Genomic DNA, 13,952 nt, shown 5'->3' on the forward strand with positions numbered 1-13,952 from the left:
CCATTTGCCACCTACTGTACATCATTGTATAACTCCACCCACTATATTCTGAGCCTGAGATCACGTGGCACCAAGTTGCTGATGTGAATTTGTATTCTCAAAGAAATAGTACATGGCAGACCGTTTTCTCTGCCCTCTGACATGAATGAAATAGAGAAAGCACAACAGGAACCTTCATTAGCTGAGTGGATGAATAAAATGTTGCAGACAAAAGAAAAACAAATGTCCAGTGGTCTGCCGATAATCTCTGCTCCTATCCCACAGAATGAGGCCTGGAGACCTGGTCCTGATTAAGACACTCCACCGGAAGGATTGGAGCACTCCTTGGTGGAAAGGGCCGTTTCAAATACTCCTGACAACGCCCACAGTTCTGAAAATAGCAGAGAGGTCTTCCTGGATCCATAAAAGCCACTGTAAGCCAGTTTTGCCGTTACAGGAGCCAGATCAACCGACGGGGTAGCAGAGGAAGTCCGGGTTCAAAGATGGCCCAGCGTCTCAAACCGGTGAAGAAAACAGCTGATCTGCGCCCAATTATAAAATGGCTCTCTGTAACATGTGGACAGGACTGATAAGCCTGAGCTTAATTCTGGTAGCAGGACTCTTTCTCTATCTAAAGCAGGATCCACAGGAGGTGATACCGAACCAGAAGAGATGGACATCAGACGGGACCCATCTCAGACCACTGACGGAAGGACATGACGCACATCCATTCCTACAGAATTTCTGGTATTGTTCATGGTGGCATATGCAACACTGAACCAGGTAGAAATGCACGAAAATGAAGGGGACGATTATGATGACATGTTGTAAATAAATCACATCAAAAGCCTGAGTGAACTCATACATTGTATTTCATAAAATAACCTTACAGCAGAAAATCGGAAGAAGTTGTTGCTTAAGTGAAATGAGAAAAAGTACAATGATGACATAAACAGGGCAGATTTTTTAATTCTTTTATTTTTATGATTTCAAGTATTATTCTTTTATTTTTATGATTTCAAGTATTATTCTTTTATTTTTATGATTTCAAGTATCATTCTTTTATTTTTATGATTTCAAGTATCATTATTTTATTTTTATGATTTCAAGTATCATTATTTTATTTTTATGATTTCAAGTATTAATCAACATTTAACTTTTAATGGTCGCCGAGGGCGGCGGGGCCGTATGAGTATTTCCCACAAAATATAATCTGTTTACCGTCCGTGGGTTTTCGCTCATACAAAGTATTTTTCTTACTCGTTTTTATATTAAATGTTTTTACTTGTGATAAAAGGAGGGACTGTTGGATGGGTGCAAAAACTTGTTATCACTCATGTAAAAACCTTGGGTTGCAAGGCACCTGCACTATGCCTTCCTCCCTGTGTGTGTGAGATCATTGTTATCTCTGTGTGAACCAGCCTCCTTTCTGTCTCACATACATACACCCTGTCTGGACTGTCTGTTGAACTGTGCATATAAATAAAGAGATAGGGTGTCAAAAACTTTGTAGTTTCACTGCAAAGTGGGCTACCCTTGTCACAAGTAACTATGACTGTATCGTTCTTACCTCTGAGTTGACTAAATAATACCTAACACATAGTTACTGGACAATATTTGAAAGACTAATTCTTTAGTCACCAAGAACTGTCTTTATGTTTCTACTGCAGAAGAAGAAAAGAAGTGATAGAAGAAGTGAATTGTCTTTTCAAGCCTTCTACTAAAAGCAACAACTGCACAACATGGCGCTAAAAATAAAATCCTTTCTGACAAGATGAAGTAGGCAGAAAGACTTTAAAAAAGAAACACACCAAACCCTGATCTAAAGAATTAGAAACATTTGGGAAAGAAAGTCACTGACATATAGCTCCTAGAAAGGGTTACCCAGCAATGTCACAGGCTTTCAGTTGAAATCTGGAAAGGGTAACAACACTTTTTACTGGAAAAGCATCATGTTTTTAGATTTTTCCAAATACACAAGATAAACATCTAACACAGATAATGTGGAAACACCAGTTATCGAAACTTAAACAGAAATTCCTGATTGAGAACCATTCACAGCAAGCAGGAAAGCTTATGTAACACTTAGGATTGTTTATTCTATGCAAAACATCATCAGCAAAACATCAAGTGATCATCAGGGCGACTGTGCCTTAGGTGGTAGGACTTCGTCCTGTAACTGGTGAGTTGCCGGTTGGAAACACTGCTCTGTCTGTCTCAGTTGGACCATCCTTGGGAGACACAATTTACCCTCCTTGCCTGCTGATGGTGGTCAGAGGGCTCGGTGGCACCTATTGTATGGCAGCATCACTTCTGTCAGTCTGCACCAAGGCAGCTGTGGCTACAATGTAGCTTACCACTGTCAGTGTATGAATGTGTGTATGAATGGGTGGATGACTGATTGTAGTGGAAAGCGCTGCTCCTAAAACAAAACAGACAATCCACAGTATAGAGGAGGTGCAACAGAGAAAAGCTAATGTTTCTGAGGTGAAAAATCTAAGCATGTGTAGTGATCACTCAGCCTGTGGCCTTACAACAGAAAAACCTGTGGCCAGGAAGTACAGGTGGATTAGGCAAACTTTCTCTACAGTGACATTAAGAGGGAAATCTTTCTTTTGTTCTTCATTTTAGCACTTGGGATATTTTTGCTAGCTATGGAATGACAGTCTTTGATTTTGAAAAGGAACACAGGTTCCACTGAGAAAGGAAGAGGGCATCTCAGCATCAGCTGGAAAGTATTTTATAAAAGGAGCTTCAGGTTGCTCCCACTTACCCGTGTGGTTGTAGCAAACATGTACTTGTCTCGGAACTGGAAGCTGTCCACCTGCTCCAGGATCACTTTCCGGTTCTGTTCGCTCTGGAAGAAATCTGTGCTGCTTAGTATGGTGGAGACACCCTGTGGCTCGTGTCGCTGGACCAGCACTGTGGTGGGGGGGTCGTACGGTTCCACACCCCTGAGATGGTAAAGGACAGCAGAAAGAATAGAGACAGTGAGGAGTTGGGGGGTAAGAGAGCAGGGGGAGGAAGAGCGGAAAAAGATAAATCCAAATCAGTTTTCATGTACTCCAAACTAAAAAACGTAAAATATTTGTTGAAGGTCTTGTCCAGAATGCATGTTTCACTCCCACAAAACCTATGATTATGGTGGGAATGACAGCACTGCATGGCTTTATATCAAACACCAAGCTTTATGTATACAATACCAAATGTGATGGGAAGACTGGACACATTTTATCTGTAAAATCACTTTAATGTTGCATTCACTGATAAGAAAAATTTGGATTTATGAGTTCCCCACTGGCAATTCATGCTCAGGATCAATGAAGTTAAAAAGCGTTTGATTCAGGTGACCAGCTGATTTCACATATGTAGTAAGCAAATCAGACTATGATGTAGTTTACTTCACATCAAAAAGCATCGGCAAGACACAATCTGCGCAATATTGACAACAATGTCAGGACAATAGGTTTGAGTGTATTTGCTGCAGCGCAAATTGTCGTCATCCTTTAACAACCCACCAAGTCCATGGGCATGTTTCTGGTATGTGGTTTAATAATGTAAACACGTTGGAGACCCCGCCATCAAGCTCAAAGCAATAATTTGTTGTGTATTTTTAATTTAGTGTCATTTACAGTCTAACAGTTGTTCAGGGTCAGAAGGTCCTTCTGCTGCTGCTATGAGGCTGCTCTGCTCCTCTGGTTAATTTTGGACTAAAGTTACATTGACAAAGGGACAAATGAAGGAACACTGCTGTCCTTGTTACCTAGAGCTCCCAGCAGCAGGACTAAAATGGTCTAGCTTTCCAAAGCTGAAAGCCATGCCTAAATTTACTGTTATTTCTTGGTTACTGATAAAACAAAATGCTCTGATATGTTTTTCTTTATTCCTCTAAACAAATAGGATATTCCTGCTGTACATTAACTGTAGATGCATAAATATCTAAAAACCTTCATTTTCAAGGGTATTGGTACGGTCTTGTGAAATTATATGAAGAAAAAAGGAGATTTGCCATCATCAAACCAAAAATATATGCCTGTGTGTCAAGCTATTTGTAACCACTATGGTACAGCACGGGTTGTTAAGAAACCATGGTACAGACAGTCAGCTAGAATGAATGAAGGAAGTTTACTGCATCCTATCAACAACTTTCCAAAGCAGTCTGTTTGCCTTCACAGCCTCAAGAGCTGAACAGAGGACGCAGTGTCTTGCCTCGTCTCTGCCTCTCTGACCTCCTTTCAAAGATCCGTATTCAGCTGGCAGACCCTGTCTGGACTGTAAGTGTCTCGGTGCTGCTAGTACGCTGTATCTCCTCCTTCCTTTGGATTAATCTCTGTTCCTGTTAGACATTCGGAACAGTCATCGTCACCTCTTCTGGCAGTTTCTTTTGCTGTGCTGATTCCACCTGTATATTATTTGGGCTTCCTGAAAGCTTTTCAAAATCACAAGCCTAAATGTTTTGAATGGGCGACCAGTAAGAGATTTGCTAATTTCAGAGATAAATTTTTTAATATTCAGTAAAACATGACATAAAATTTTTGATACCGGAGTGAAATTTCATTGAAGGCACAAGGAGTTCTTTCAAGTTAAGAGGATATGTTACAATAAAACAATATTTTAACATACTTTATAACCAATAAGTATTTAACAGTTTTTTCGCTCATTTAAAAAAATATATATAATTTAAGTGTCACTTCCGCCGGCTAGCAGGCAGCAGACCAGATATCACTTAGTATAAGTGTTAATATCCTTTATGGAAGGATGTACATTTGATTCAATCATGTTATTATTTTATTATAACTGCTCATCTTTAGCTTAATGTGGATACAAATAAACATTACTACTGAAGGACAAATAATAGATCATTCTAACTAATGGTGTTTCAAAACAAACATGGAACTGATGCATACAAAGCATATTTTCTACAGTATAAATAAGGATGTAGACCGTGTATAATTTCAGTCGTTTTGGCAATTTTGATGAATATTTTCTTTAGAGATCAGCTACAGCAGCAGGGTAGGTTGCAACGGGTTTCTACCTCTTTCTGGTCTAACCATCAGCTTTAGTCTGGCTCCACCATAAAGCGGTGGTATTATCAGCAATATTGGCCTCCAATGCCTTCATAATTAAACAGATGAGTAATGTAGGGAGGGGCACTGGTTTGTTTCGTTGCTTCACTATTTAGTAGCCAACTGAGCCGTCAGCTGATCGACGTTTTCGTGCGTAGAACGGAGCGTTGTGTCCAGCTTTGTGCAAAGTAAAGAAAGCTTATTTTAAACTGCTCCAAAAGTTCTATCCAACTAACTACTGCCTTCAGAGGCTATTAATGTTTAATTCATTTTTTGAAGCCGATAGGGAAACAAATGGTCCATTTATTCTGATTTTCAATCTAACCGTTCCTTATGCTGGAAGAATGTCTTGTTTGGTTACACATATACATCACAGTAAGCTCAATTCTAACTTTAATGTTATTAATCTGGTAAATGTGCTGTCCAAATTCTACATTCATAAATCCAAATTCTCCAATCCTAAGCCAGATGTTGGGACCACACAGCCATGGGTGTTCAACACTAAAACTCCGTAACATACTTTCCTGGAACCTTTCAAAACAAAGTGCATTAACCTTCTTCCAGCACAGCCAGGAAATGGGGTAACTGCGGACTTCCTGTGGCGCCATTACCCAAATAAAAGCCCCACCTTTCCACAAGTCTTTCTCTTCCACACCGATGACCATCGGGTCAGGAGGGAACACAGCGCGCTGAATGTCTTTTGCTGGCAAAAGGACATAAATTCAACTGGATCCAAGGACCGATCATTTGCAAAAGTTAAGTAGAATGAAATACTGTCTGTGTATCCGGTATTTTCATTCATGAACGGAGAAATTAAGGTGTAAGAGTTGCTTACATTTTCTCTTCGAGGCCCCACAGAAGCAAACGGTGTTCCGAGAGAAGCTGTTTCGACAAGCCGAGTCTGGAGGAAAGACGACGACCGCAACCGTGTTTACGGTAACGAACAGCTGGTTACCGTTACCTGGAATATTTCTCTCTAACGTTCGCTCACTTCCCAACAAAATGGAGGAACTACAACTGCTGTTGGGGAAAAACAGGGACTTTTATTCATCTGCAGTTTTGTGCTTCACGGAGACGTGGCTGTGTGGATTAATACCGGACTCTGCGCTGCAGCTGGCAGGATTCCAGCTCTACAGAGCGGACAGAGACACGGAACTCTCCGGCAAAGCGAAAGGTGGAGGAATCTGTTTTTACCTCAACAGTGGTTGGTGCAACGACGTGACAGTGATTCAGCAGCACTGTTCTCCAGACCTGGAAGCCTTCATCATAAACTGTAAGCCTTTCTATTCCCCCCGTGAGTTCGCTTCGTTCATCCTGGTCAGTGTTTACATCCCGCCACAAGCTAACGTGCAGGTCGCACAGCGCATGCTCGCCGACCAGATACTGAGTGTGGAGCGGACCAACCCGGACTCCTTAGTAATCGTCGTTGGTGACTTTAACAAAGGTAATCTCACCCACGAACTCCCCAAATATAGACAGTTTATAAAATGTCCGACCAGAGAGGACAACATTCTGGATCACTGTTACACCACCATCAGAGACGCTTATCACGCCGTCCCACGTGCTGCACTGGGCCAATCCGACCACATCATGGTCCACCTGATTCCTGCATACAGGCAGAAACTAAAGCTCTGCAAACCTGTTGTGAGGACGACAAGGAAGTGGAGCAGTGAGGCTGTGGAGAATCTCCAGGCGTGTTTAGGCTGTACAGACTGGGATGTGTTCAGGACTACTACCAACAGTCTGGACGAGTACACAGAAGCTTTGACTTCCTACATCAGCTTCTGTGAGGACAGCTGTGTACCATCATGCACCAGGGTGAGTTACAACAACGACAAACCCTGGTTCACAGCTAAACTCAGAAGGTTAAGACTGGATAAGGAAAAGGCCTTCAGGAGTGGGGACAAAGACATATACAGAGAGGCAAAGTACAAGTTTGGCAAGGCAGTGAAAGAGGCCAAACGACTGTACTCTGAGAAGCTCCAAAACCAGTTCTCAGCCAACGACTCTGCGTCTGTCTGGAAAGGGCTCAAGCAAATCACCAACTACAAGCCGAAAGCCCCCCACTCCATCAACGACCGACGCCTCGCCAACGACCTGAACGAGTTCTACTGCCGCTTTGAAAGACAAAGGGACAGTCCTGCAACCATCCCCCACGACGCCCCCCAACAGCTGCAGCCACAATCCACCACCCCCATCTCTCCAACCTCAAGAGGGGCCTTGGCACCTCCAACCCCCACCCTGAAGTTCCTCCCCCACCAGCCCCCTACCCATGCCGAGGACGGCTCTTTCCATCCAGGAGAGGGACGTAAACAAACTCTTCAGGAGACAGAACCCCCGGAAAGCTGCTGGTCCGGATTCTGTCTCACCAGCCAGCCTGAAGCACTGCGCAGATCAGCTGTCTCCAGTCTTCACAGACATTTTTAACACCTCACTGGAGACATGTCATGTGCCAGCCTGCTTCAAGTCCTCCACCATCGTCCCTGTTCCCAAGAAGCCAAGGACCACAGGGCTTAATGACTTCAGACCCGTCGCCCTGACCTCTGTGGTGATGAAGTCCTTTGAGCGCCTTGTGCTCTCACACCTAAAAGACATCACCGACCCCCTCCTGGACCCCCTGCAGTTTGCCTACAGAGCCAACAGGCCTGTAGATGATGCAGTCAACCTAGCCCTTCACTTCATCCTCCGGCACCTGGACTCCACAGGAACCTATGCCAGGATCCTGTTTGTGGATTTCAGCTCTGCCTTCAACACCATCGTCCCAGCTCTGCTCCAGGAGAAACTCTCCCAGCTGAGTGTGCCCGACTCCACCTGTAGGTGGATAACTGACTTCCTGTCTGACAGGAAGCAGCGCGTGAGGCTGGGGAAGCACGTCTCTGACTCCCTGACCATCAGCACCGGTTCCCCCCAAGGCTGTGTTCTCTCTCCTCTGCTCTTCTCCCTGTACACCAACAGCTGCACCTCCAGTCACCAGTCTGTCAAGCTTCTGAAGTTTGCGGACGACACCACCCTGATCGGACTCATCTCTGATGGTGACGAGTCCGCGTACAGATGGGAGGTGGACCATCTGTTGGACTGGTGCAGCCAGAACAACCTTGAGCTCAACGCTCTAAAGACAGTGGAGATGGTTGTGGACTTCAGGCAGAACCCAGCCCCACCTGCCCCCATCACCCTCTGTGACTCCACAATTGACACTGTGGAATCTTTCCGCTTCCTGGGAACCATCATCTCCCAGGATCTCAAGTGGGAGCCAAACATCAGCTCCCTCATCAAGAAAGCCCAGCAGAGGATGTTCTTCCTGCGGCAGCTGAAGAAATTCAACCTGCCAAAAACTATGATGGTGCACTTCTACACAGCCATCATTGAGTCCATCCTCACCTCCTCCATCACCATCTGGTACGCCGCCGCTACAGCCAAGGATAAGGGCAGGCTGCAGCGTGTCATTCAGTCTGCTGAGAAGGTGATTGGCTGCAGTCTACTGTCGCTCCAGGAACTGTACACCTCCAGGACCCTGAAGCGGGCAGGGAAGATTCTGGCTGATCCCTCCCACCCCGGTCACAGACTCTTTGAAACTCTCCCTTCTGGCAGGAGGCTGCGGTCCATCCGGGCCAAAACCTCACGCCACAAGAACAGTTTTTTCCCATCTGCCACCAGCCTTGTTAACAAAGCCCGGAAACCACACTGACACTCTCCCTTTCCCCCACACCCCCCCTTTTTTTTGCTGACAGGACACTTGTAAACTGTAACTCTATGCGTTACATTAACGCTCAGCTTGGACTCCTGCTTTACTTGCACAATGATCACCTGCACTGTTGTATTGCTCTTGCATCTTATACTGCTCTATACTTACTCTCACTCACTTAAAACTGTGCACATATATTTATATTATATTGTAGATATGTTTATACTGTTTAATTTGTATTGTATTGCACTGACTACGCCAAAACAAATTCCTTGTATGTCCAAAAACGTACTTGGCAATAAAGCTTTTCTGATTCTGATTCTGATTCTGATCGGGAGAAACTGAGGAAGTTAGCGGGAAGCTAACTCTTTGTTCACGACAGATATCTTCTTCAAACTTCGCCTTGGGACGACATTCCCTCAACAGCTTCAGAGGTTGGGTTTTGGGCAGATTAACAGATTGGTTTAGGATGAAATGATCTAAACGTTTTCATGTTATGAAGTTTGTTTTGTGGAACTCGGCTATCTTGGTGCTAGCATGCTACCTGTAGCACCCAGGCCGGTTTGTGTTCTTTGTATGTTTTAAAGCTAAGATAAACTTTATTTAAAGGGTGGTTTTAACCAGAACATTGCTCATAACGCGCCGTCAGCGCTTATGCATTTTAACCCTGGTATTTTAAAGGTATGTGTTGATTCTGGCGCTAAGCTATCTCTAGCTTAGCACTTTAGCTAGCTTCTTTGTTAGCCCAACGGCCAGCCGGTAAGAACACGTGTGCTAGCATTAAGGCTAGTCAACAGAAAGGTTGTTAGTTTTCAAGCTAGTGAATAATAGTCCCTGAACATCATTTACTAGAGTTGATAACCAAGTAAACACCATTAAGCCCCATTTCTCCAGAAAGATTTGGCTCTTTTCCAAAATACTCAATATTTCTTCAAACATTATTTTAATAAATGAAGGCAGCTAATTAGACACCGTTAAGAATTAGTCATCCAGGAGGTTGGTTTTATTCAGCAGATCATTATTTAAAACATTATTTTATTAAAATAATATTTTATCTGATCTTGCATTGTGAAGGGTTGTCTAAAGGTTGCTGATTATTTTCTAAGTTAGTTCCAAAACTAACTTCACTTCACTTCCAGATTCTTCAAGATAATCCGTGGTTCTCAAACATAAACATTGCATGGTAATGTTGCATCACTCTTTTTGGTCATGATTTCTAATCATCTTTAATCAACTTGTTTATATTGTACATAGTCCATTAGTTGTCATTATTCTTTAATTCTGCTTGGTAGTTTAGTTGGATTGTTTTAGCATAGTAAAGAGTTTGTTGATTGAAATATGTTTGACTTTGAGTTGACTTATTTTTGTTAATAAATTCTTGTATTTTAAGAAATTGTGTGAATTCATTCCATATGTGTGCAGAGTTCATGCTGTTCAATAATGCCTGAGCTCGTCTCACACCTTTCTATTCTGTCCTAATACCATCGCCGTAATGGGGCTGGTATTCACAGGACAATCCTTAACAGACCGGAATATTATTTTGTAAAATATTAATATTAAAATATTAAATAATATTCTCAGATTCATATTTACAACACAGATTTCATTGAATTAGTTTTGTATAAAGCATTATACTTTTTCAATAATAAGAATAAGAAAAAAGCCTTAAAAAAGTGTCATCTTAATAGCATTCTTAGTCAGTCAGACAGTCATTTTCTGCCATAGTGGGTTGTGGGGGAGCTTGTGCGTATCTCCACCAGTCTATGGGCGAGAGGCGGGGTACACCCTTGACAGGTCGCCAATCTTTGGACTGTTGGAGGAAGCCGGAGTACCCGGTGAGAACCCATGCATGCACAGGGAAAACATGCAAACTCCATGCAGAAAGACCCCCGGCCAGGAATCGAACCCAGGACCTTCTTGCTGCAAGGCAACAGTGCTACCAACTGCGCCACCGTGCAGCCCCCATCTTTCAGAAAGATGAGAAACCCAAGGCATTTTGTGTTTATGGTATATTTAGGTTGAATCTTTTTTGTTTATTTTATTCGTACTCCTTTCTGTGTTCTTCTCAACCTGATGTGTGCCATGTTTTCATTTGCTGTTCTTAAAGAAGTTTGAAAAAAAAAGTGATATATGGTTCTGAACACTGCATCTGGGAAGCGTATCTCAACGGGGGAGTCCAGACTGACAGAACTCAGTCATTGGGCTGTCCGTGTCCCTGAAGCTAATATTTAAACAGATAAGTGTTAGCTTATGTCATCCAGGAGGTTTACTACTTCGCTGTTGCAGATACAAGAGCTTTACTGGCCTTTTTAAGTTGCTCTCAGTCAATGGTGTCTTAGTGTAAGCTGGCAGTGTTAGCACAGCTAGCATGTGGCATCCTTTGGCGTTTCTTTTTTTCCTGTCCGTCCACATCAAAGGGAAAGTTCAGTTCCTCAGAACAATGCTTTTTGGTTTTCCTTGTTAGCTAATGAGGGAAGCATATGGTTGTTTTTTTTTTTTTTGCTGTACTCACCATGCTAGCAGAGTTTGAAACTTCTAGTAGCAGGTAGGGGAGGGGATGAGTTTCTCTGTTAGTGCAGCACTGCTGCCGGAAGAAGTGCCGAAATTTGGGCAAATAAGAATGGGTCAGTTAACGCTTATAACACACATGAGAATGTTTAAATAATTCATTTTTTAATATCAATTATACAGATATTTGTGTTATTTAGACAACCCTAGCAAGTTTGCTATTTTCAGTGATGTAAGTAGAAGCACAGAGATACAAGCAAGCTTTCAAAAAGGAAACCATATTTTTCTGACATGTCAAAATATGTGATTCATTCACTGTAAGAAAGTGAGAGAGCACAGGTTCTTAGCTCTTAACAGGGTGGCTAAACAGAATCCAGGAAATGTGCTCTGTTTTATCCTTTTGAGCATGCTTAATTCTGATAACTGACAGCTTTTTGGAAATCTTAGACTTAACGAAAGGATCCACATTCTCTGGAAAGGTATAAAAGAAAAAACAAAACGACTACTTTTTTGTATTTAGTGTTAACTTTTATTTTTTAAGGTGTGCTGTTAAACCTGTAATGATTGCAATTATACTGAGCGTGCATTAATAAAAGCAAGAGTTGGCGTGGTTCTTCCACTAACTGCTGCTGGTTAACTGAGGTCGATGAGATAGTCTTGCAATTATTCCACTCTTCCTCTGTCAGGAGATGCCGTAACATCTGTCATCTTTTCTTTAACATGTAGGCTTCAACAGCTACCCATGCTAAATCTGCTTATGGCAAATTGAACTAAATTCCTTTATCGTCATTGTACAGTAAAGGGATGCAGCTCCACATATTAAAAAAAAGTTTTAAAAGAATTAAAAAATACACCATTGTGCAATAAAGAAACACATTTACAATTGTTAAAAGGCACTATATATGCTCAAGAAAGTCTAAAACGTCAACTTCATAATCACTGTGCATTCGTTTAGGAATAATAGTTAAATCTTCCTCCTTGTTTGTTTCAGAAGACTGCCAGCGGTTCTACATACTTTCCGTTGTTTTTGGACAAAGGAGGAGACGCTGACCTTTCAGAGCGGCTTGCAGACACGCAACGCTCATAACTCCATATTTTCCTAGAAGGAAGCCTACTTGCCTACAAACCCTCAGACTCCGCCGGAGAGATGTCAGCCAAAGGAAATTTGTTCTTTTTGCTTTATTATTTTGATACTTTTTTGGTCTGGGCAGAATAAAGAGTAGGAAATTAGGTTGATCTAGGATCACCACGGTTAATCCAATGTGTTAAAAATAAGAGCTCACACTCTCCACAACAGACTTGCATATCTTCTAGTTGTGGAGAGTGTGATCTCTTCTGCCATCATCTTCTGGGCTAGCAGCATCAGAGCCAGGGACTTTAAAAAACCTCGACAAGCTGATAAAGAATGCTAGCTCTGTTCTGGGGACTCCTCTGGAACCTCGAGATCATTGTGCAAAGAATGCTTCATGAAATGAGGAGATCCTTCCTGCCCACAGCCACCAGCATCTACAACGGCTCGGTGAAAAAACCTGCATAATATGAGCTACAACAAACTTTAATTTCCCTTCGGGATTAATAAAGTATTTTTAAATTGAATTTGAACTGAATTGAATTAACTTGTACGTGCATGCAAGGTTTACTGAAGTGTTTCTGTTGAACGGTGACGAATGCTGTTTTCATATTGTTGAACTGTGAAGGTTTTGAATGTCGGTGTGTATTCTGTGCTTCCGATTGGCTGATTTCTGAATAAGATGGAGTTAAAGTAGGACTGTAAAGTTTCAATCTCAGCGGTTTATTGCCCTGTGGTTTTTTCCCACTGGTTCCCACTCTGAAGTTTATGACCCTTTGTCTCAGATCAGTTCGCCACCAGCTGTTAGTGGGCTAAGGAAAAAAGCTGCTATGCACTGTAAAGTGTCTGAGTTGTTTCTACCATTCTGGCAGCTGACAGCTGCAAGCCAAGACGCATCACCTAACAAGTTAAAGACTCATCGTTGTTCATTCATTTTATTCCATATTCCAAGTAAATTTAAAGCTTTGATCTATTCCCAATCAGTCCATAAACTGCTGGTTCGATTTCCATGTAAACTCAGTAGTTTCTTAATATTTTGTTATCATTAATTTACCTCTTTGGAGAATAATGCATGCTTAATTAGGTGGAAGTTGTTGGACCAGAATAGTTGACTAGTTGACTGTAAGAGGGACAAACAGCGTTTGTGTTTATTTTGTGTAAGAGTGATCATCTGTCAACTAAGGTTAGTGTTCCACAGCATTCAGTAAAACGGTTGATAACGCAGTGACATTTGATGTGGTTTTGGTTATTAATTATCAATTATTGATGATAATTAATTAATTATAATTATTAAGTGCTGTTTGCCCAATAATCACAGCCCCAGAGTGTATCTCTTCTATATATTCATGAGAAATAATTTTTGGTTAAAACCTATTACTTATGAATTAGGAGTTTTAATTACAATTTTGATAAATATGATCAATAATTATAAATCCTTACAGGTGCATTTCTCATTTTCACACAAGCTGTCTTATCTGAGGCTAACTTTTAAAGATGGATGGACTTAAAACAAGTTTGTTTCTGTTTGCGTCTCATTGTAAAATGATTATGCATGTCCCTGCCTCAAGCTACTATACTATACTGACAATGAAAGACTGTAGGAACAGAGTTAAAGCTAACACAGTTCTTTGTGTTTTGCTTAAGACTC

The 13,952-nt window shown here is 41.9% G+C and overlaps 1 protein-coding gene across 3 annotated transcripts in view; it reads right to left on the bottom strand.

The window, feature by feature from the left end:
• sorl1 (sortilin-related receptor, L(DLR class) A repeats containing) overlaps positions 1 to 13,952 on the bottom strand; it is a 113,919-nt gene that overhangs the window by 66,364 nt on the left and 33,603 nt on the right. For all 3 annotated transcript variants that reach the window (XM_047391159.1, XM_047391158.1, XM_047391157.1), the window contains one exon: positions 2,753 to 2,933. In XM_047391159.1, coding sequence (XP_047247115.1) covers positions 2,753 to 2,933 — 181 coding nt within the window. The remainder of the gene's footprint in view (positions 1 to 2,752; positions 2,934 to 13,952) is intronic.

The sequence above is a fragment of the Girardinichthys multiradiatus genome, chromosome 18, assembly GCF_021462225.1.
Source record: "Girardinichthys multiradiatus isolate DD_20200921_A chromosome 18, DD_fGirMul_XY1, whole genome shotgun sequence".
Classification (NCBI taxonomy): domain Eukaryota; kingdom Metazoa; phylum Chordata; class Actinopteri; order Cyprinodontiformes; family Goodeidae; genus Girardinichthys; species Girardinichthys multiradiatus.